This window comes from Mustela erminea, chromosome 6 (genome assembly GCF_009829155.1).
Source record: "Mustela erminea isolate mMusErm1 chromosome 6, mMusErm1.Pri, whole genome shotgun sequence".
Classification (NCBI taxonomy): Eukaryota; Metazoa; Chordata; class Mammalia; order Carnivora; family Mustelidae; genus Mustela; species Mustela erminea.
In genome coordinates this window covers 115,618,879-115,643,478 of record NC_045619.1, presented here as the reverse complement: position 1 = coordinate 115,643,478, position 24,600 = coordinate 115,618,879, and the positions used below count along the sequence as shown (strand labels likewise).

At 45.0% G+C, this 24,600-nt stretch overlaps 1 protein-coding gene across 12 annotated transcripts in view; it reads left to right on the top strand.

Moving 5' to 3' along the window:
• The window catches only part of SVIL (supervillin), a 118,237-nt gene that overhangs the window by 47,491 nt on the left and 46,146 nt on the right, over positions 1-24,600 (top strand). For 3 of the 12 annotated variants that reach the window (XM_032349384.1, XM_032349375.1, XM_032349376.1), the window contains exons 7-18: positions 931-1,011; positions 3,221-4,117; positions 4,476-4,646; positions 5,355-5,389; positions 6,389-6,450; positions 6,742-6,881; positions 8,327-8,422; positions 10,144-10,387; positions 11,014-11,587; positions 12,383-12,608; positions 19,884-20,013; positions 24,065-24,112. In XM_032349384.1, the coding sequence (XP_032205275.1) occupies positions 931-1,011; positions 3,221-4,117; positions 4,476-4,646; positions 5,355-5,389; positions 6,389-6,450; positions 6,742-6,881; positions 8,327-8,422; positions 10,144-10,387; positions 11,014-11,587; positions 12,383-12,608; positions 19,884-20,013; positions 24,065-24,112 (2,704 nt within the window). The remainder of the gene's footprint in view (positions 1-930; positions 1,012-3,220; positions 4,118-4,475; positions 4,647-5,354; positions 5,390-6,388; positions 6,451-6,741; positions 6,882-8,326; positions 8,423-10,143; positions 10,388-11,013; positions 11,588-12,382; positions 12,609-19,883; positions 20,014-24,064; positions 24,113-24,600) is intronic. The other 9 variants (XM_032349377.1, XM_032349381.1, XM_032349378.1 and 6 more) reach the window with 9 other exon arrangements.

Genomic DNA, 24,600 nt, shown 5'->3' with positions numbered 1-24,600 from the left:
TTTCTAGCCTTATATTGAAAAACTCTTACAAATAAGGTGGTATGGTTCTGAGCTGGTAAACATTCTCTTTTTGCATTGTAAAATGATACACATTAGTGGGTTGTTTCTCCTGTGTCCTGCTTTATGTGGTTGCCACAGGCTTTTTCTGGCCCGTTCTAAAATATCTTCAGCCTAGCATAATTGCTTCCTCACATCCAACTTTGCGTAATATCCGATCGTGTGTGGAGGGATGAATGTATAAATCCTATGTTATCTGGCCTGCCATAGTATAAGTTTTTTAATGGCTGGGGTGATGCCCGAGTCCCCTTTGTTACTTCTTAGAGTCTAGTTCAGGGTTTCATACATAGTAGGAACTCAACATTTATCGAATTGCCCTGAATTGGTATTGGTTATGTCATTGTTATGTTGGTTGCGTTATTCAGCGACAAATGGAAAAGGAAAATGTATAAGAGCAATTAAAGATATGATCTAATTGAATTTCTTTTTATTGATTTCCTTTATTTGGTATGTGTTGTTTTGCACAGACGCTATCTTTGTATTTGGTTATTTACCAATGTCCCTTGGCAAAAGTTAATAGAGGATGAGTTGACATTTAATCCAACTTCTTACAAGAAAATTGTCTGGTACTTGTGGGGAGAGTGTGAGTATAACAGACTCCTAATACTTTCAGGTTACTTGGAAAACACTTTATGTGGTGGCTTTGGATAGATTTATTTCTATCTCTTAAGTTTAGTAACGGGCCACATGTCCTTGTGAGTTTCGTGACATGAATGTAAGCCCTGTGACAAAACGCGCTTATACATTTTCCAAAAGCCAGGATTAGTCTTGGCTTAACGGAAATCAGCCTTTGGGCTTCAGATTATAATTGTCTGTACCTGTGTTGACGTTCAAGTAGAAATTATCTGAAGTTTTGTCTTTTGTACACAATAGTACAGGGAAACCCAAACATGAGTGGTTTCTCCAGAAAGATTCCGAAGGGGACACACCTTCTCTTATCAACTGGCCTTCCAGGTATATGCCGAGCTGAACCTCTTGGCTTCCTCGTAGTCAGTGCTTCTTCCCTGCTGACTTGCCTTGCTGTCCCACACATTACCCAACGCTAACTCTCTTCTTGCCCTCTGTTTGTGGCAGTGCGTTTGACAATGATGTGTTCACAGGGGCTGCTGGAAGTTTCTTTCTGACCGTTTGCTTTTCTCCTCCTGTTGCCCTAATCCCTGCTAATCGTATTTCCCCCTCCTCATTTTTTCCTCTTTTTGAAAATCTTCTTGATGACGCTTCTTGCTTTTCTCCTTTCTCACCAACCTGCATGCCGCCAAGTGGGGGCAGTAGTGAGGCTCCTCCTGGTTTCTCTCCTCTTGATTCTCACTAACTAACCAGGGAGTGTCCCATCTGGGCAAGTGCTTCCAGCCTCCTCCTTTTCACATCTCCTGGCCTCTAAACCAATAGTTAATTTTTATCAGCTTCCCTTAGGGCATGTGCTTTTAAAGGCAGACAAAAACCCCCCTATCATTTCATTTTTAAGGTTGGGGGCAGGGAGAGGCGGAAGGAGGGAGAATGAATAAGTCTCTGGCAGGACAAAGCACCCATATACTGAGTTTCTAACAGTCACTTTGTTCTCAGCGGAGGACAACATTCAGATTGTCTCTGATTAGAAGGACACATTCCACAGGAGAACTTGAACCACATTTCAGTCTTCTTTTGATGAACAAAGCTTATAAATATGAAAACCTCCAACACTGGCTAGTCTCTGGGGAAAAAAAAAAATTACTTAGAATGCTTTTTTTTTTCCCTTCCTGGATTGTTCATGGTAACTGCCTTTTGTGTGTGTTTAATTTTTTGTTAACGAAATATATGTAGATATCCTGCATCTGTTGTCGAAATACACGTAGGAGTTGATATCAAATTTAGCAGGGTACGTTTGTCATTTAAGGAAATATTCTCTTCCAAAAGTATAAATAAGTATTTTTGCTGACTGATCTTCAGTACATGAGTGTTTATAGTCCCTCAGGAAATCACTTTTCCCGCTCCAAAAATGTGTTTTACTTTCTAAGGATTATTGCCAGTTAATAATCCATTCTTGAACAGCTTCCGTGGTTTCTCCTCTCTCGCTATGTGGCATTTCAGAAAACAGAGAGAAGTACTAGCTAACACTATTAAATGGTTACTCTTCGCTAAGAGTACTTAGTACTAAGCTATCCAAGTGCTTTGCCAACATCACATTACATTTTGTCACTAGGATTTCCATTTAAAAGCAAAGAACTGAGCCAGGTAAGTTGCCTCAGACCACACAGCTAGAACTGGCTGAGCCAGTTTTGAACCGAGGTTTCCTAGGTGCCCCAGCCAGAGTTGTTGGCTACTTTGCTTCTGCAGCAATAGAATAAGATTTTGTAGTTTTTCAACTGGATTTCACTTTAGCTCTCAGATACTTAAATAGCTCTAGAAAGGACAGCGAACTCTTTTCACTTTAGTTTTTAGCTAAGGGCCTACTAGCAATTCCAAAGGGGAGAAAACGTTCAGTCTGTTCTCTCAACAAATATCTTTTCTCTAACAGTCTTCTTGGTGCTACAATGCTTAGTGGTAATGATGTCCAAACTGGTCACATGTCTTAGGAATGAATGAATACAGTCTGCATTGCATGAAAACGCTTGGGAATGTTTAGCTGAGTGCTTGAAAGGGGTGATTGTGTGTTGTGTCTTGAGCTCCATTTAAAAAATTTTTTAAAATCACAAATGTTCTTACATTTCCAGGAGACAGTGAAATTATTCCATTTGGTCCATAGGTGTATGCATACTTGGAAACTCCCCCTGCCCAGAGTCCACACACTGGGCCTGTATGTGTAGTGTTCACAGATTCCCACCAACAGCCTCAATGTGCCCTCATGCATACTGCTGGTGTATATTAATGGATTTTTCTGTGGCTTCTGGTCATTTGTTTAGTCAGAAGGCAGCCATTCTCCCCCAGGACGGCATCTGAGCCGTCTCAGCTTTATGGAGAGCAGAGTGAGTTTGGTGCCACACTGGCCTACTCACATCTAGAAACTCGAAATCCTTCACCGGGCCGGCAGTGAGTTTCTGACGTGAACCACCAGAAGTTCATTGTCACTGGGGGTTCTGCCTTTGGGTGGATTTCCACTCACGGGTAGTCTGGGATCCACGCATGCTTTCTCCCCATGAAGCGGTTACTGCACTTTGCAAACTTAAATCCTTTTTCTTTCTTAAAGAGTTAAGGTTAGAGAAAAAATGGTGAAAGAGGAGAGTGCTCGCAGCAGCCCTGAGGTGGCCTCCGAGCCCTTCACTCAGAGGAGACATCAGCCAGTGCCCATCCATTGCTCATCCTTTCAGTCAGAAAATTCGGCCTTTGATAGGGTCTTGAGCAAGGCAGCCAGCTCCGCGGGACAGCCGATCCGAGGCTACGTCCAGCCGGCGGACCCCATTCACACGGCCACGCTGGTGACCTCAGAGATCCCAGAAAACGTGTCTGAATGCAGCTGGGGGGGGTCCGCCGCCCAGAATGTCAGAAAGCCTCCCACCTTGAAGGTTCTAGAAAGCGAGAGAAGGGACACCCCCGTTCTCCATATTTGTGAATCAAAAGCCGAGGAAGATATGCTCTTCACCGAAGCTCTTGAGAAAAGCAGGAAATCACGTTTGGCGTTGGAGGACCACGGGCTTACGCGAAGCCACGAAGACCCCTCTGGAAACGATGATGTCAGCAAGCCTGCTGGGAGCCCAGTGCCCTCAGAACATCAGAAGGAACCAGAGAGCCTGTCACACCCTCCTCTCTCTCAGCAACCGCCCGCTGAGAGGATAAGCAGACAGGAGATGGTCTTGTACGTTCAGAGCCAGCCCGTGTCACAAGATGCCAGGGCGACAGGCCACAGACAGGAAGCCTTGGTGAAGAAACGCAAGGTCCTCACCCGCTCCCTGTCTGACTACACGGGCCCCCCTCCGCTGCAGGCCCTGAAGGGTAAGGACCCCGCGTCCAGGCAAGAACCGGAGCCACAGAGTTCCAAAGCTGAAGGGCCCCCCCCAGAAGTCGGCGTGCTGGACACGAAGGTCTCTGTCGCCCAGCTCCGAAATGCGTTTCTGGAGTCTGTCCATGCCAGCAAGAAACCCGAACTGTAGGTGACGTTTCACGCGCCCTCCCGATGTGTCACTTGCACGCCCTTGGCAGAATTATTCACTTTGCCACTTGCGGTGTGTCCCCGCATTGGGTCCTATTAGCTTAGCTCACCAGGGTGCAGGGCAGACCGTACAGGAAATGGCTTGAAAACTACCATTCTGCTTCTGGCTACTAATAGGGAGCTACAATACTGGGTCGCTGGACTGCTCCCCCTCCTTCAAGTGCATGGTTGGGGCATGCGGCGGGATTTGGCGGTGTCTGGGCCTTGCCTCACTGAGATGCATAAACCTTTGCTTTATTCTCTCTCTCTGTCTCTCGTTTCCCTTCTGTGCACTCCCTCCCAATGATTCTAAAAGCCAACCCCGGGTGGAGAGGTCAACCGAAGGCGTTGGCTTGCCTACCGGTGTGGAACGGGAAAGAGGGTCCCGGAAACCAAGACGCTATTTTTCTCCTGGTGAAAGTAGAAAAACTTCTGAGAGATTTAGAACTCAACCTATAACCTCAGCCGAACGAAAGGAATCGGATAGGTAGGCACGCGGGATGTGTAGTTTTGTAGTCCAGGAACGTAAAAGCCATCGTACGGGATCTGCCCGCAGGGACGGTCCTGGCGATGTTTAAATGGGTTGTGGTGATTCCATCATTCCTCCATCTAATCTATAAGGAATATTTATGTGGCTTGTATACATGTATTTTTAAAGAATGCTGCCTGTGGCAACAGTATCGCAGTACAGTTTTACGTTGGGTTCGGATGGTAAGAAGTGAGACATGTTATTTTTCTTCATTTACTGTTTTTCATTTCTTATGCCCTCGTTAAATTAGAAACCACAGTGAGTATTCCCCAGATTATCCCGAGCAAAGAACTAGGGATTTTACACTCACTTTCTAAATGTCTGTCTGCTTGTCGTATCTGAGTTTTACACGGTCCTATGCCTCTACGTAGAGAGGATGATGTTTGTGTACAAACTGACCAATTGTGTTTAATGAGTCACACTCGGTTCTCCTTTGTCTCCACGAGGTGTGCACCAGGCTGGGTTGTGTGCACACACACTGCACTGTGTCCGTTAACACCTGTATCTGTGTATTCACAATGAGGATTGCTAGCAGGATGATATTCTTTAAGAGAGTTCGATTGAATTTTTACTTTTGCTTTAACTTTTCATCTGATGTTTTATTTGGATCTTCTATTCCCACCAGCTAATTTTTTGTTATTATTATTTGCCCAATGTCTTTCCTAGGTCTGCTTCGCATTCAGAAATGCCGGCCGCGGAGGGCAAGTATCTGTTTTCCTTTTGTCACTTCTCTGTCATCTCACCCAGATTAGGTTTCTGTAAGATTCTGCTTTTTTTTTTAGAGGATGGGGTTTGGGAGTCTGCGGATTTCTTTGCTGCAGGTTTTCTTTCTGTGACTCTAAAAACCTAGTTAAGATTCTCGGGTGAGCTTTTCCTTCCTTTTAAGAGCGTTAGAACTGTGGAATGAATAATACCAAAATAACTGACTTACTAAAGCAGCAGCTTTTTGTTGTTAATTACTTGTTACTGTGTAACAATAAAGAATTCCTTTCATAAAATCTATTCTTTTTTTTTTTAAGATTTTATTTATTTATTTGACAGAGAAAGAGAGATCACAAGTAGGCAGAGAGGCAGGCAGAGAGGGAGAGGGGGAAGCAGGCTCCCTGCTGAGAGAGAGCCCGATGCGGGGCTCGATCCCAGGACCCTGAGATCATGACCTGAGCTGAAGGCAGAGGCTCTAACCCACTGAGCCACCCAGGCGCCCCGTCATAAAATCTATTCTTTTTTTTTTTTTTTAAAGATTTTATTTATTCATTTGACAGAGAGAGATCACAAGTAGACGGAGAGGCAGGCAGAGAGAGAGAGAGAGGGGGAAGCAGGCTCCCTGCCAAGCAGAGAGCCTGATGCGGGACTTGATCCCAGGACCCTGAGATTGTGACCCGAGCCGAAGGCAGTGGCTTAACCCACTGAGCCACCCAGGCGCCCATAAAATCTATTCTTAAACCTCAATTTTTCAAATATTGTCATAGAGAATTCCTGTCCAGACCGAGTTTTGTCTGGTTAATTGCAAAGGAAATTAGCACCTTTTCACTGAGCAGAAGAATGGGATCGCTCCAGGGGGAAAATATTGCCAATTATAATCTTTGGTACATCCAGTCTTATATTCAAAGGATTTCCAGGGTCAGGCTTGGGAAACTTTTCAGAGACTTCACCTACATATTTCTAATAATGTTCAGTTTTTATTTTGTGGCCTCTTACAGATGAAGAGAAGGTAGACGAACGAGCCAAGTTGAGTGTCGCTGCCAAGAGGCTGCTTTTCAGGGTAAGGTGTACTGAGGTGCCTGAAGTGAAACCATCCCCTGCTCCCTGCACGGGGCCCTCTGGCCCGCCTGGCCCGCCTGGCCTGGCCCACATGCCTCTCAGCCCCTGGCTGGTGAGACCTCCCTACCCCCCGCCACACACACACACTGCATAGGTGCACTCTCCCGAGAATGACACCTGCCTCACAGGGGGTCCCTCCCGGGGTGCCCTGTCAGGGAACAGAGCAGAGACCCTGCAGCCCCAGTGCCCTTTCCACAAACATTTAAGGATTCCACATCGTTTCTGATCTCAGGAAATGGAAAAATCATTTGATGAGAAAAACGTTCCTAAGCGACGCTCCAGAAATGCGGCAGTGGAGCAAAGGCTGCGGCGGCTCCAGGACCGATCCCACACCCAGCCCGTTACCACCGAGGAGGTGGCCATTGCAGCCACGTAAGTACCCGCTCCTGACCTCTGGGCCTTGGCTGAAAAGTTTTCTTGGAAAAAAAAAAAAAAAGAGAGAGAGAGAGAGAGAAAGAAAAAGATTTAAAGACTTTTAAGTAAAAATGAAGCGATCAGGAGATGGTTCGGTTAGACTCCACAGAGATGTTCACCCTCCGGGATTTTCCTTCCTGTGGTGTCTCTGAGCTTTGTAACAGGGTGTGTTGCCTGTTGTATCTCCTAGAAAAACCTTAAGACAAATTTTAATTTATTTGGTCTGTGCCTTTCTCTTAATCTTTTTCACAGTGGAAGACTTAAACCATGAGATTAACATAATGAACCTGACTGTACTGACCACCGAGTTTCAACAGTCAGCAGCCCGACCAGTCTTGGCTCTCCCAAAACTCCATCCACTTCACCTGTCCTCCTGCCTCATTTTCAGGCAAACCCCAGATATCATTTCAGCAGCTGTCTCAAAAAGATAAGGGGTTGGAGGGTTTTTTGTTTTGTTTTTTAAATTTGTTTTCAAATAGTCACCAAAAAACCGTAAACAATTCCTTGGAAGTTTGAGGACTTTCCAGTACTTGAGCAGTCCACTCCAATATGTTCAGAATGAATTTCCCAAACTAATTCATTCAGAGATAATTGTTTCAATCAAGCGAAAACTTTTATTGGGTTTTTAGAAATGGTTTTCATGCTTCTGCCCCGGACCCACATGCAGCCTTCCTGAAGAAAGCATGTTCATCTCATTCAGGGCATGGGCACCCCAAGAGGCAGAGTCTGTGTTGCAGCCCACACCTGTGGGCCTGCTGTTAGAGCAGCTGCTCACGTCCTTACCCAGCTGTTCCTCAGCTTCCTGGTGTGTCTGTGGAGGAGCACTTCTTGTGTTCATTAGGAACTCTGAGCAGATCAGCTCTTTTGGTTTTTTATTTTTTCTTATTTTTTTAAATTTTAAAATTTAAAAAAAATTTTTTTAAAAGGATTTATTTATTTGACAGAGAAAGACACAGCGAGAGAGGGAACACAAGCAGGAGGAGTGGGAGAGGGAGAAGCAGGCTTCCCACCGAACAGGGAGCCCCATGTGGGGCTCGATGCGGGGCTTGATCCCAGGACTCTGGGATCATGACCTGAGCCAAAGGCAGATACTTAGTGACTGAGCCACTCAGGTGCCCTAGTTCTTTTGTTTTTTAATGTTACCCTGAAGTCAGGGTAAATCCTTTCCAAGCTTTAAAAACCCGATCTTATTCCATTTACTTTGCATCATCTCTGTCTCTTAGTTCCTCAGTTTATAATTGCTTTTCAAGTTCTTTGGTAATTTCCCCCAGAGGACTTATAAATAAATAATTTTGTTAAAATATTTATTTACAGTTTCTGAAATTTAAAACTGTGTTTTCCTTTAACGCTTCTTTTCTTCTCTCTCCTCATGAATGTTCCTTCTTTGGCAATTGCCTTTAAAGTGAACCTATCCCTGCTTCGTGCTCTGGGGCCACCCAGCCTGTAATGGCGAGACTTCCTAGTCCCAGTGTAGCTAAGAGCACTGTGCAGCCTGCCAGGTACTGGATGGAAGTAGCTGCATGCGGCCCTCAGGCCAAAGGTCCTAGACAGCAGATGCATCTCATTATCCTGAATGTCTTTCATGTGTTTGAGAAACGAGTCAATGCAAGGAGTTGCCTTTGGGGATGGGCGCCATTTTGTTTTGTCGTAGTGCTAGACGCTGCTAACTTCCTGTAGGCCTGCATGAGGAAACCTTTCATCTCCCTGCTTACATCATGTATTGGAACTAGGATCACACTAACTCACTCATCCATTTGTTTTGTTTCTGTTTTTCATAATCACAGTCTTTTCTAAGAAATTTCATCCTCCATCTAAATTACTAGCACTTAATAAAGGTTAATACAAAAATGAGGACTCGACATGAATGTTGAAATTCTAGTAATACCCTGGTTTTTGTAAACACTTGTCATGAATACACGCTAGAAACAACTATATCTCTTTCTAATGTACAGACAGACAAGGTAATAACTTTTTGGGATTGAGACAATAATCATCTATGGAGTCTGAGCTTAGATGTTTTACTACTAAGCTTTGAATTGTGTTTGGAAAGTATGTCTTTATGGCACATAGGTGTCCCCTGTTTTGCTGTGAGGGACCAAAACACAAGGGCCAAAAATAAGTTTAAAGGAAGTCAGATGACAGTGCAGAAATAGGTCTGGCCCCACCCAGAGGCAAGGGTCTACTGCTCTTTAGTCTGGGGCAGCTTATGAACTGGTGATTCACTGGTGTTCAGAGAGAATATGCTGTCCACTGGGTTTGAGAATTGGATTTGCCAGTGGCCTCAACATATGTTGTCATAAACCTTCCAAGATTCACCACGACCAGGTAATAGGAGGCCTTCTCCCCCACCCAGAAGCTGGAGGGATTTTGAAATGTCCTTTTTCAAGTTGCTGTGAGTTACAGATCTCTATACCTTTCAGAAAACTGGTAGGAAGCTATGAGAGAAAATGATGCACTGAGGAGAGAAGGAATCTTTAAAATGGATCTATTTATGTTTAGCAAGTGAAAATCGAAACTCCTTGTTCCAGATATATTATTGACAGAATGACTGGATTATTTCCTAGTCCTATAAAAAGAAAAGAATACCTCTGAACTACATGTTTATTTTTTAAAAAAGATTAATTGAGAGGAAGAGAGAGAGAACAGGGGTAGAGGGGAGGAGGCAGAGGGAGACGGAGAAAGAGAGTCTCAGGCAGACTCTGGGCTGAGTGCGGATCCCAACTCGGGGTTCAATCTCACCATCCTGAGGTCATGACCTGAGTCGGAACCAAGAGTCGGATGCTCAACGGACTGAGCCACTGAGTCACCCCCGAACCACATATTTAGATAGTGTCTAGACATGCCATAGATAATGCCTTGGGATTCTCTTTTAGCCTTATTTGTTGTTGATACCACTGATACGCCGTCTCTCTAAGATAAGGTATATCCAAGCTGACTTCAGTCTCTTAAAGAGGAAATACACTTTTTAAAAATAATTTAGAGATAAAGTTCTGCCTTCATGACATTGGTAACAGCCAATTGGTAACAGCCTCTGCTATTTGCGGGCTTGTTAATAGCTAAACAGTGCCTACACCTGTATTCAACTTCTGTAGGGAGAAATCAGTCCTTTTCAAAATTAAGTGACGCTTGGAAGAGAGTTAATATTCAAAATTTAGGGTCTTTTGTCTGTGTTGACCTCTGTTACTGATTTTTTTTTTTTTTTAATGTTTATCCCTTTCAGATTACAGGCATCTGCTCACCACAAAGCTTTAGCCAGAGACCAGGCAAATGAGGGCAAAGATTCTGCTGAACAAGGTGAACCTGACTCCTCCACTCTAAGCTTAGCAGAGAAGTTGGCCTTGTTTAACAAATTGTCTCAGCCAGTCTCAAAAGCTATTTCTACCCGAAACAGAATAGACATGAGACAGAGGAGAATGAACGCTCGCTATCAGACTCAGCCGGTCACACTCGGGGAGGTGGAACAGGTGGGTGCACTATAAATCTAATCCAGTGTGTGGGTATGTTCTTAAAATACAGGATCGTGCTGTTGGCTCCTATATGGAATTAAGTTGATAAACTATTACCTGTCGGGAGTCTGGTAATAACTTCTTTCCTCAGAAGGATAGCCATGCTGAGTACCTTTTCTTTTCATGATTTGCTTGCCGAAATCATCTGGAATGAATCCATTATGGAGAAAAGAATAGGATGAGAAATCTGCTTTTCACCCAGATGATTTTGATTAATGATTAATTTTGATTAAGAAAATACATCTTCCTGGGGCACCTGGGTGGCTCAGTGGGTTAAAGCCTCTGCCTTCGGCTCAAGTCATGATCTCAGGGTCCTGGGATCGAGCCCCACGTCAGGCTCTCTACTTAGCAGGGAGACTGCTTCCTTCCTCTCTCTCTGCCTGCCCCTCTGCTTGCTTGTGGTCTCTCTCTGTCAAATAAATAAATAAAATATTTTTTTAAAAAAAGGAAAATACATCTTCCTGCTAAGACAAGCCATGAAACTGCCCCCAATGTAGTCATTCATTCTATGCCAATCCCTACTGAGGTTCATATAGATAGTATTTTTGAATCCGCTTTTTTGCACTTTAACTATGTCCTTCCAGGTGCAAAGTGGAAAGCTCATTCCTTTCTCACCGACTGTTAACACCTCCGTGTCCACTGTGGCATCTATGGTCACGCCGATGTACGCGGGGGATCTTCGGACAAAGCTGTCTGTGGACGACAACACGAGTGCCACTGACTATAAGTTTCCTTCTTCGATAGAAAATTCAGATTCTCCGGTTAGAAGCATCCTGAAGTCCCAAGCCTGGCAGCCTTCAGCAGAGAGTAGTGGGAGCAGAGGAATGTTGAGAGAGTTTGGAGAGGCCGAAAGCAAGAGAGTTTTGACAGGTGGAGATGGTGGTAAAAAGTACGGGTCCTTAGAGGAAGCAGAGCCACCCTGCCCTACCTTTAACAGAGTCCGGGAAGGAGACAGCCATAAGGAGCCCAAATATGCCGTTCCGAGAAAGGGCAGCCTGGAACTAGGTCATCCTCCCGTTGCCCACCTTGGTGACGAGCTGAAGGAATTCTCCATGGGTAAAAGCCTTGCACAGGGGAGCCCAGACTTGAAGGACAGGCAGCACTTTGAAGAGAAGGTCGACATGGAGAACGTTCCAAGAAGGAAGTTTTCACTAAGAGGTAGGTTACTGCTCCGGAAGTTTTAGAAACCACCTGGGTTTTTGGTATTGGCTTGATTGGTTGTGTGTGTCTGTGATTATTTTTATTTAAAGTAGGAGGACAGTTTATAACTCGTGTTGATGACAAATCACAAGTGAACCCACTCTTCTCCAGACCTCTCTTCCCCTTGAATATGACCTGTTTAGTGGATTGATCAGTTTCCAACAATAGGAATGCCGGAGCTCTCACACATGAGGATTCACTCACATAAGTCTTGTGAAATGCTAGCCCTGTTGGCCCCTTTTGTGACTTGGTGACCCCAAAGGGCTGCACTAAGCACAGGGAATGAGGACTTGAACCCAGGACCGTGGATTTCCAGACTCCTTCCACGGTCCTGGTACGCAGACTGGTAAGCTCCGCTACTTGGGGCTTTCATTTTCCTTATGCATTTATAGAAAATGATGGCATGTACGTTACGTTGGTGGTTTTAGCATGTGATTCAGGCCACTGGCAATGTGAAAAGGATTGTTTTGGAGGAGGAGAAGCATTCCATAGTGTGTAGTGAAAGCTCTCTTCCTGTGTCTTGCACACAGGAAAAGACCAGTTGTCACAAAACCTGCTGTGTGCAGTAACCTCCCGGACAGATTGGTTTCCTCGCAGAGGATGGCGTGCTACAGATTGGCGTGAATCCATGCGGATTGAGTGACACCCCCCACACCCCCACATCTCACTCCGCGTGTGGGGCCGCTCGGGGTAGATAGCTGGAGGAATGTCTGCCTGGAGAAGGGAATGCTGACGTGGCTCCTCTCTTCCCAGCGGCGGAGTTCGGGGAGCCCCCTTCTGAGCAGACGGGTCTGGCTGCCGGGAAGACTGTGGCCCCCACTGCAGCCCCCGTGTCCTGGAGGCAGCAAGATCCTGCAGAACCAGGGCAGGAGAAATACTCCAGGAGTCCGTGTGCGATGTTCGCTGCCGGAGAGATCAAAGTGCCTGCGGTGGAGGGCATCCTCGATTCAGCCGGCAAAACCATGTCCATTAAAGAGAGGTAACGTGATTGAATGATGGCAGAGTAATTCTCCTGGGGGCGGAGCTTGCATGTTGCTGGTAGGAAAAGCTCCAAGTGATGGGCAGAGATGACGGCATGACCACACAGGGGGCGGTGACGCTGGAGGAGTGCCAGTTTTGGACTCAGGTACGGGCACGAGCGGATGCTGACTTGTGCTTACTTATTTGTTTGGGGTTCTGTTTTCTCTCTTTCCTATGAAATTCTTGCACTGTCCCGTGATGGAAGCAATGATCTTGGTTCTTTCCCCATCAGACATGTGGCTTCAGATTGAATGCACTTAAGCCTTCATGACTGTCTGTGTAACGTGTACGTCGCTGGAATGAGGATAAATCCATATTTGGGGCAGATGTCTTTGGGATTAGAACCTAAGTTTTATTTATCCTACAGAAAGGGAGACGGAGGACTCTTGCGAACTGGGTTTAGAAGTTTTATGTCAGGTCATAGCTGTGAAAGATGACATTGGAATATCCAGTAACACTGTAACCTCATTTCCAAAAATCGAATGGAGAATTGAGAGGGTATATTTAAATGGGACAGGGACAAGGAACCAGGGCTAAATATTTCAGGCTGTGTTTTCCTTGTTAGCCTTTAGCCACTGTGGAATTAAACAGCAAAAGATGTCATAGCGATAAAAAGACTAGATGCAGAAAGATCTCTATACTTTTCTAGGGTGACCAGCACAGCTGTGTCTGCCATCTGCTCTGCCGGTCCCCTTCCTTCGCACGTCCCGCCATTCGGAAGCTTTCTTCCTCTGCCAGACAGTGGCCACTCTGATGTTTCTGGATACATTTTGCACTGCCTAAGACTATACATCAAACCACGATCAAAATTCCTCATTCTGCTTTCCAAGTCCAAGTTTTTTGAGCCCCATGCTTAAAGGGGTTAGATAGATGGGGACTTTCTCAACCGACAAATTAGTAAGGTTGTTAAATCTTAACGTACTTTTGCCTTCACTTGTTTTCAAATTCACAGTAGATGAGACTGCCGGGGGCTTAGATGAAGGGGAAGATAATACCCCATCAGCTAAATGGGAGTGAGGTCTTGAATCAGAGACACTGGCCTGTGCTGGTGTGAATTCCTCCTCCACCAAAACCTGGCCCAGGGAGAGTTTGATCCCAGAGATCCTACTCCTCATCATCGGTTGGATGAGAAGGAAGACACATCATTTAAGGGAATTAATGACTAATACCACTTACATACAAGTTCAGGTGTTTCATTGGTAAAATATTTCACTGGGGTTAAAAAAAAGTATGCCCCCTTCTTTCGCAGGCTCTTAAAGGAGAATCCTCATCTTTGGGTATAATCTGTCTGTTAGGACTTTGAACCTTCAAGGAAGAAGTTTTGTGTCTCTCCACTCTGCAGTAATTCTTGGTTTACCTGCCTGTTTATGGTAAATTTGGTATATTTTCTATTAGCATAATTTATGACGAGCTTAGCTGCTAATAAAAGATGAGAGACACTTCTCTTAGAAAATATATCACCAGCTATCTCCCCCCCCCCTTATGTTGATAGTATTTTTATTTGTACTTTGCTGAAAACACAAATGGTGTTATCTTTACAGTCCATCTGTGGTAGATTTTCCTGAAGCAGGGCTCTGATCCCTCCCTTCTGTTCAGAAAGAAAGAATGAAGCTTGACCTATTTAAAATAAGAATGCTCTTTGTATATTATTTGGCCTTTTTTTTTTTCTCTTTTGTGATGTAACATATCACGTGGAACTTTCAAACTTTATTTTAACTTCTGACTGCCCTGTTTCACCAAAGAAGGAGTTCGGTTCCAAGGGCCACTAAGGCCCAATGGGGGCGAAGGGACCGACCCCAGGGGCTGGCCTCCGACCTCCCCTGGGTAGCTGGTGAGATTGTCATATGCTCATGCTGCTGGCTTAGCCACTCACCTGTGTTCCAACTAGGAAACTGAACGGAGGACTGAAATGTCAGCGAGACAGGGGTGGGAAAAAGATTCGCCCTCCTCCTGAACGGATTTTCTCAATTCATGTGTTCTTTGCATGGCTTATTTCCAATTCCACGTTCACATCTGACTCTTAGTAAGAGGTGGAGACTGGACTTCGCAGATTTCCTTCATTGTTTTTAGAAAGCTGCAGCTTTCGCTTCCTTAGCCTTGTGCATCCATCTCTTTCCTGCTTGGGAGGTGGGCCTGTTGAGTCCTGTTGAGTCCTGAGGGACACCAGGGGTCATCCACCATCCCCCCGCTTGGAATTTCTTATGGACCACCTCACTTAGTACTGAAGGCAGCCCGTACAGGGAGGCAATGCTGTCCCCATTTTATACTCTGATAACTGGGACTTGGAAGAGTGTCAGAGTGTAACTCAGAGTGTAACTACGAAATCACAGGAAAGCTTCAGTATGCTCCTCTTTTGGGGGAAGCTGGTCGTTCAAGGAGATGTCCCTAAAGGCTCCTTTTTTTTCTTCCTCTTTTCTAATGTCTGCAATGTCAAGTTTGAACCATAACTAGCACCACTCAGGCTACCCACTGGCTTTTTGCACTGGATTAGTAGAATCAACTGTTTCATAACTGCCTAAATGATTTGGGTTTAAATTGGCCCTGTTTGGGGTACTTCTTTTTATTTATTTATTTGACAGACAGAGATTACAAGCAGGCAGAGAGGCAGGCAGAGAGAGGGGGAGAAGCAGGCTCCCTGCTGAGCAGAGAGCCTGATGCAGGGCTTGATCCCAGGACCCTGGGATCATGACCTGAGCCAAAGGCAGAGGCTTAAACCCACTGAGTCACCCAGGCACCCCTGTTTGGGTACTTCTTATTCTAAGTCAAATAAATTGTGTGTTCTTTAGGGGTAAGACCCTTGAGACCCCTTTAGAAGTATACTAGGCTATTAGGAACCTTATCCACAGTTACCAAAGCAACTGTAGCTGTGCTTTGGGATTCAGGAAAAGATTTTTAAACAAGGCAACAAAGAAAGCCATCTTCTCATTGGGAACTGGTGGAGTGTGAGGGCTTAGGTGAACTCCCAGAATGGCAAAGAATGTGATCCTTGGCCCTCACCAGCCTAGCAGTCCGCCCTGCAGAGGCCTGCTCTGGCCCCTGCATTCCCCCCCATTCCCCTGCTTCCCACCCCACCAGACTGCATCCATGCTCCCCCCACAGGGACTGGAAGCTCTTGCTCAAGATTTCAAGATTTCAGCCACCAGAGGGGCCCCCAGATTTACGTAAGAATTCGGGCCCCAGGAGTCTTCTCTGATCTTTGATGTGTCCTCATTTAAAAGACACAGGAGCTTACTCCAGCAGCCTGCAAACCAGCCAAGACCAAGATCTGATAGGAGTACTGATCTGTGCTGGTCTGTCCTATCTGAAATCTGTGGGGTGCCAGTGATTCAAAGGGGGAAGAAAAAAAAAACCATACTTAAGATTAGGGGCACATGGTTTGCCTGTCCCACATTTGACCCAGCCCCAACGGCAGGGAGCCTGCAAAACCCGTTCTAATCAGGCTGGCCTCTTAGACGGGGCTGAACACAGGCCTGTCAGGCCAGCATTCCCTGCTGAGAAAGTGTGGGCCTTGGCGAGAGAGGCAGACATTTCCCCGGGCGGCCTTGGAAGCACACAGCGCCTGTGGCCCCCAGCCAGGCCTTGGGGTTAATAGGCTAACCCAGTGCCACTCACAGGCCTCCCCGCCTCAGACCAAGCAGATGCCCAGGCTGTCAGCATCACAGACCTGTAAATAGCGCTCGGACTTGGCGGATGTGAAAAGCGCTGACAGTTGTTTGAATTGCATAGGCAGTAATTTATGTCGTGTGTGGGAGCAGACCTTTCGCTCCTTGGCCCCCACCAGCGGGTCATGGAATCACAGGAGGAGGGTTTGGAAAGGTCTCCTGCCCTTCCCAGCCTGTGGATCACCAAGTAGGAAAACCATAATGCATGTAAGTTTCAGCGCGTGTTATTCGTTAAGTTAGCCGTCATTGGCACTCGGTAAGCCAGGGCAGGGTCCCAGTACTGTGTGGCCTAAGTTAAAATACCAGTTGTTCCACGTGATTCTGCTGACCCTGTAGTCCTTGGAAGTGCCTGATGAGACCCTGCCAGCACATCCAGAAGCAAGATTTCAGGGTTGGGGCCTGAAATGAAGGCCATTACAGGGGAGAAAAAAGCCAACATTATAAGAAACCCAGAATACTATGCAGTCTCTAAAACATTCAGACACAAATGGGTCTGGTCAGCTAACACACTAATGGAGACAGACAAGCCATGCTCTGGGAGGCAGGGCACCCCTCCCTGGGCACAGCATCTCCCTGCCCCTCCCCTCTAACTGCAACCCCCCCCCCCCCCGCTACCTGACATGCAGTGTGACCTCAGTCAGTGAAATCCTTCATCTGTGTGTGCACTCATGCCTCATCTGTCGCCTCAGAATAATCTCCAGTTTCTTTGGAACCGGTAGAGCATGAGGTGGGCCATAAAGTGATTGTAGAGTCCACAGTTTGTTTTTTCTAAGTCAGGTTTATGTGCACTCAGGGCTGCCATCAAGGAAACCGTATGGTTATTTGGGTTATGTTTTCATTGCTCCAGACACCCAGGAGCTTTGTTTCAAGAATGTCCTCAAAGACTGTAGCACAGGATTTCCCATAAGCTCAGCTCACGGGGATGAATTTGACTTTTTAGATTCTCAGCTCACTTGGGATCAAATCCGATTAAAAAGGTAGACGGTCAAGATGAAGAACTACCGTCTGTGTCAAAGGGGAAGTAAGAGATAGAAGCCGGCCCCAAGACCAGTTTGCAAGGAGAATATCGGGGAGATGAATGTCTCTCATGAGATGGCATGTTGGAAGTACTTCTTCATTCGGGTGTAAAAATACCGGCATACTCACTTTCTTAAAATTTCACTTGTAGATGCTTGGAAATACTCTGTGCAAGTACATAGATACTTTGAAAGCTCTATGCAAATACTAGTTGTTTTTTCATGATCTGATTTTATTTGGTTATTTTTCCTTATTAGCATAAAGCTGATTCATTCAAAATAATTAGAGAAAAGAGAAATCATTGTGTAGTCTGATGAAAACACCTGAAGGCACTGAGCATTTATTTTCAAGTACATGAACTGGCCCTGGTAGCATGCAGAGTACTGTCAAACATCACAGGCTTTAGAATGCAGGGCTAAATGGCACTTTCAGCCAAATGGGGTCTTTCTTAGGATTTTGACTCTAATTGCCAACGTGGGTTATTTTCCTCTACCACCAAGCATGTCTCTGACCCCAGCTGGGAGTCCTGCAATTCAGCAAATTCTGACACTGTCTACTTGGAGATGGCTTCAGATGTCACAGGTTAAGGGCTCTGTTGCATAAGGATGCCCCCTTAACACACACTGTCATATCAGATGCTAGAGGAAGGTTCAGGTTGTCTCCTGGACTTTTGACCCTATAGGCTACAGATTAGAGATTCCAATGACCCCCTCCTTGGGTTTGATTTACTAGAGCATCCTTACTAGATCTCATCCTCCTTGTAGAAGGTTATAACACAGGAATAGCTGGATGGAAGAGATGCATAGGGTAAGGTATAAAGAAAGGGCACTGAGCTTCCAATCCTCTCTGAGCCCCATCCTTTTGGGTATTTATGGAGACCTCATTCCATAGGCATGGTTGATTGGATCATTGGCCATTGGTGACTGATTCAACCACCAGCCACTCCGCAGAAGTCAGGGAATAGGACTGTAAGTCCCACTCCTCTAATCACAAACCACATGATTGGTTCTCCTGGCAACCAGTCCCCATCCTTAAGGGCTTCCCTAAGGTCACCTGATTAATATAAAGACACCTCTGTCATTCTCATCACTTAGGAAATTTCAAGGGGTTTAGCAGCTCTAGACCCAGAAGGGTGATGAAATCCAAGAACAAATTTCTTATTGTAAATCACAATATCACAATAAGGTGGCATTGTATCAGTTTTATAGAATGGTCATATGAGGTCTTATGTGCTCCAACATAGCGGAAAGGAAAGAAAGGAAAAGGAAGAGAAGGGAATAGGTCCAGAGCTTGAAACTCCTTCCCTTTTAGGGGACTCCTTTTCTTCGTGCTTACTTTCCATTCCTTGAATGAATAGACAAGGTATGATTATGTACAAATTTTTAGATGGAAGTAGATTCTTATTTAAGTACTGCAACATTTGTTTTTCTTATTTGCACAGGAAAACTTTCATTAGTGGAGTCAGGAAGATGAGTAGAAGGGACCTAAGAGACCATTGAGTCCAGTTCCCAGAATTACCAACAAGGAAAGGATGCCAGGCTACTGGGCCAGAGTTCACGGCCAGGCTAGAGCTGATGTGCTTTCAAGTATGCCATTTATGGACATGCACTAGGATGTTCAAAAGACCCCACCCAGCAGGCTCGGCAGAGAAGAACGGCGGGGGCCGTCTAATGCCTTTCCCCCCAATCTTTACATTATTTGAACAGCAGCTGAAATGAGTTTAGTGATCACTTTTTTTCCTTTCATCTTTCCTATGTCTGGCCAACTTCAGTGCCTGAGACAGCTTCATTCATCATAGGAGAGCAAGCTGAAGAAACCTTATGCTCATGGAAACAGCCTTTTCCCAGGCTGTAGCATCCAGGCAGCTTGGTACCAGGTCACATCAGATTGAGCTAAAGTAGGTTAGGTAAAAAACCCCAATTAATTAGATTCTTTTTTTGTATGTGGCTTTCCCCAGGAGGAAAGTTGGAGTCATTTTAAAACATTTAAAACAGGTTTGTAGAGAATAGTTTCCATATTAAGATAGATTGGAGAGACCACGTACCTTTGGAGGAAAAGAACGGGGCTTAGAGTACAGAGAGGTGAAAATCTTAAACATCTTCTTTTGCCTTTTCTTGAAAGATATGAAGTGATTGTCAGTTCCTTATAGCTTTAAGTTTTCAAAGCCATTTCTGCTAAATTTTCTGCAAAGGAGTACTGTCCATCCAGCTGTAGCTGTTAAATGTTATTCCACAAAGTGACCAGAAGGGGTCACTAGAAAACATTTTTTCTCTGGGGATGGTTTACCTTCATCTCCTTGTTCTCAGCCCAAGGGCAAGGAAAAAAACGCAAAGGTAATTCCTCTGGTGGAATGCTGATACTAAGATTTGGGGGAAAGGACATCTTAGAAAAGGGGATGCTTGTATTAATTTTCCAGAATAAATGAAACTCAAAAAGATTGAAAGTTGGTAGCTGTGGTCATGTTTTGGCCAAAGACTAACTTACCCATACTATGCTTCTGTTACAAGGTAGAGTTTGGTGCTGAACCCCTTTTGGTTGGCTTATTTTCCCCCCAGGTTAGCACTGTTGAAGAAGAGTGGGGAAGAAGATTGGAAAAACAGACTCATCAGAAAGCAGGAGTATGGCAAGGCGTCTGTCACCAGCAGCCTGCACATACAAGAAACGGAACAGTCCCTCAAGAAGAAGGTAACGTTCTCTATGTTCAGAAAAAGCATTCAACTAACATCACGCTTGGAAGTGTATCAGCTAGGCAAGCATGCCCTAACTAATGCCCACTCTGGGAAGCGCTGTCTTGCCTCGGGTACACACTGCACATCTGCCTCACAGCAGCTGAAACTGATCAAAAGGTCAAGCCTTGAGATGCTATCAAAGTGTGAACAGCACTGTGTACATAGTGCGTGAAGCAAGCAAGTTCCTATATTTTGAAGTGTGTACTTTCACTTCGGTTTAAAACCTTCCAAAGCGAAGTCATTTTGGCATTACGGTGTTATTAAAATCTTTAGAGTAACAATCTTTAGTTGACCACAAGCCATTTATAAGATGCATTTACAATGCGGTCTTGAATGTCCTGTGCTAAGATTTAAAAACTGAAAAATACAAAACAAGGACATATGTGTGGTCAGTGAGTACTTACTTTCTTATTACTTATTATTGTGAGCGTGTTTTACAAGGAGCCAGGTGTGCCTCATGTTGAAAATGTATAGCAAAATTCGTTACAAATTAAAATCAGGTAATAAAAACAAAAAAACAAAAAAACAAAAAAACAAGTAATGCTCTGTGATCGATACTGGCAAGTGTTTGGATACTGACAAGTTATTAAATTACTAATGTGATGATGACGAGCTTTGGACCAGTCAGTGCGCACTCTCAGAGCTGATGGTGAGTTTCCTGTCGCTTGGCCCTACGCTTGCAAATGCATGTCCTGGCTAGGGACAAGGAGGCCACCTGTCACGTGTCCACTGGCCAACTTCTAGGATCAAAAATCTTCAAACAGAAACAAACAAACAAAAAACCCCAAAAAACCAACAGTTCCACCAGGATGATCCCCTGTACCTCTTTTAGTTCTAAAACAACTTAACATCTATGGAAGAGAGGAACTGTGAATGTGACCAGTAGCCATTCAGAAACTTCCATGGAAGGGAGGTGCCCGTGTAGGATGCTAAGGCGGGAATTCTGGTGTTATTTGATATGGTCCTTGTGAGTCCTCTTAGGTTGAATTGAAACAACAATTTGAATTTTCTTGTTTGAGACATATAAGATATTAAAGGTAGTGGCTGAAAACATCATTTCAGCCGCGAGAATTCTGGTGCTATTTGATATGGTCCTTGTGTGTTCTCTTAGGTTGAATTGAAACAACAATTTGTATTTTCTTGTTTGAGACATATAAGATATTAAAGATAATGACTGAAAACATCATTTCAGCTATTTGTAAAGTTCTCTAATACAGCTGACTTAAAAGCATGTGGGCGAAATCTGGATTTCCAGAATGCGATCTTGAAGTGGAGAAAAAACAAAAACAAAAACCGGGCTCCCTCGATGTATCCCTGTTGCCCACACACTTTATTTAAAAGGGTCTTGAAATCATCGGTTCAACAATAACTTTAACACTCACTTCTTTTTTTTTTTTTTTTTAAAGATTTTATTTATTTATTTGACAGAGAGAAATCACAAGTAGATGGAGAGGCAGGCAGAGAGAGAGAGAGGAGGAAGCAGGCTCCCTGCTGAGCAGAGAGCCCGATGCGGGACTTGATCCCAGGACCCTGAGATCATGACCTGAGCCGAAGGCAGCGGCTTAACCCACTGAGCCACCCAGGCGCCCCAACACTCATTTCTTGTTGGTCATTTTGGAAGATGCAGAGAAGCCATAGGAGCTGACAGGCCCATATGGGGTTGGCGAAAATTCAGATACAGCTCTCATGCAGAAAGGTAGCTGGGCTCCTCGGGAACAGTGAATGGGATAGGTGCCCGACCCCTTAAAAGGTGAGGGGGGAATCATTTGAGCTGTGAGTAGAGGATGAGGATGAGATCTGAACTTCGCCCCACTTAGGTTTTCAGCAGGCGGGGGTGCTGAGGTGGTGACTGTCGTTGCCCACGGGGAGAGCACAGCCCATGGGAGCGCCGGGGCTCTAAGCATGCCTGGGACCCAAGTGTGCAGATTTGTCTATGTGCTCCCGGACATTGCAGATGCCGCAGCCATCGTGAATGCACTCTGCCTCCTCCTCCTCTTCTTCCTCCTCCTCCTCAGTGACCTAGTTCGCCAGGGCCTGAGACAGTAAGCTCTTTGAAGTTAAAATAAGCCGATCTATTTTGGGCTTTTGTAATAGACATTGGGAAATCTCAGGTTCTGTTGAGGTCAAGTGGTTTTCACATGGCCCCTGATAAGCCCTCGGCTTCTTTTCATCCTAAGGGCTGGCAATATTTTTCGGTCACACCTTCGCTGGGCTCAGATGTGAGGTGCCTTAAACCTAATCTGTCTTCATACGGTCCCCCCACAGCCGAATGGTGCTCGAGAGACGCCTCTGCTCCTGGGTGTCTGAATGCTGCCCGGAGAAAGAAAGATATTCATGCCATGTGGTGCATGCAGATGGGATCTGACTGCCTGGGTTGGATCTAGACTTGCTGATGGAGAGCTCTGCTAAGGGGAGCAAGTTCTAGAACCTTCCATTTTTTCCACCCAGAGAAGAAGAGAGCTGGTTATACAGTCAGAGCTTCACTTCCAGCATAGTTTGTGAATTCATCAAAGGCACAGAACTGTGGTGGCCCGTCCGCCCTCCTCCTGCTTTTGTATGTTGTAAGCACAACCCTGTGAGCTGCAGCCTGGGGAAATGCAGAGGAGGCAGGAAATAGAGACGGGACTCCCTATAAATCACGCCTGTGGCCCCTATGAAAATCCTCGCTGTCCAGTAAAAATAAAATGTGAGCAGCACAAGTAATTTTAGATTGTCTAGTGGCCGCATTAGAAACCAATGAACGATGCCTTGAAAAATCTATAAGGGTCTTGTTTCTGTCAGAGAGTTGGTCCCCAGACAAAACAAATTCCTGATGCTCTAGCCGGCATCCCGTTCTGGATCCTTCCTGGGAAGAAAATCTCTCTTGGCCCATGAATAGATGTGGGGAACTAAGAGCTTCCCATTCCCTATAAAAAGACTGGTTGTGTTTCAGAGAACACCTCACTTAACAGCAGTTCCCTGCTTTCCAGATTTATTCTGCCCCCCCCCCCCCCCCCCCCCGCATTGGAGCTTCAGAGCACAAATCATTTGTTTACTGGACTCCCTCCTTTCCTGTAATCACCATTCTGGGTTCCTCCTCTCTCCTCTCTCTCTCTCTTTCTCTCCCGTTGCTGCTCTTCTTTTCTTCTCTCTTCTTTCTCCTCTTCTTGGCTCAGTCCAGGGCAGGGCTAACCTGACTTAAGCATGTCTGCTTTGATAGCAAGTATAATTAGTTCTGAAGATGGGAAAGCCATGTGGTTTGTGGATTTGGCCAGGTCCACACTGTCCGGAATGTGTGCACTTGAGTGTTATCCGTAGACCGGTCCCTCCAGGCTAACTTGTTCCATCCAAAGAGCGAGAAAAATGAAGCAAAGTTTTCAAAGCGGGAGTCTCTCCGTTACCACTCAATTGCATTTATTTATTTATTTATTTATTTTATTTTTTTAACCAAGTGATTATTTAAAATTTCCACCTCATTTTGGCATGTTTGACATCAAGGTATATCATGACTCCCCTACAGTTTAAGATAATCATCCAATATATCAGACTTTTTTCCAGGAAATAAAATCCCTTTATAGAACATGCCATTACAAGTTCTGTGTCTGAGTCACAGATGTGGAGTTAATATCCAGCTGTGCTCAATAGTATCCGGTCAGTGAATCAAGCTAAGATCTGTGATGTCCCGAAGCATGTTCTTGAAAATTGAATGAAGGTAAATCTGCCACATTCATGGTCTAATTGTCTGCTGACATTGAAATTCCAAATTACAGTTCAGGAGAAAGAAGTCGCCTCAAAGAGCTAAGGAAGGAGGGAGAGAAAGGCGGAGGGTATGATCTGCAAATGCAAGATTATCATCTCACTGATGGGATAGGAGTTTCCCTGGTGTTTGTGTCACCGACTGTGTGAGCATGTTTGTGCATGCGTCCAAGTGAGCCCAGGCACCAATTCCTTGAGAGTGCTTGTGACACCCTAACCCTACCCTACTCTTCCAGCACTCTGCAATGTTTCCTGTTTGTTTTAACCTGTAGGAAGAAGGAGGATTTGCAGATGGTAGTGCCATTTCTAATCTGCTTTGGGTAAGCCTGACTCTAATGTAGGTGTCCTCTAGATTCTAGCCACAATTCGACCTCGCCATGTATAATTTTCATCACTGGTGTTTCCTTTTTAAGCTCTCGCTGTTTGGCTTCTTGCTCCCAGGGAAGATGCCACCTCTATCCAGAGAACACAGCTATCCTATTTCTTTAAATTTTTTTTTTAACCGTATAATGACAAACCTTAAAGACTTTAAGTAAGAGATTTTATGGTAAATGCTGAACCTGTCGATGCACTTTGGGGTTCCCCTCTCTGTAACCGAATATGGTAGAGACTGCAGTAATCTTGTCATTAACTTACGTGATTACTGCACAGAACTGACTCGATTGTATTTACTGTGCTGGTATGGGTTTCTGTTAGCCCTCTAAGAAAACAAACAAATAGAAGGGACTGTCTTGAAAAGAGAACTGAAATTGCAATGAGTAAATTAACATCCTGGTTGAGATACTTCGGTTCTGTGTCTACTCCTCCC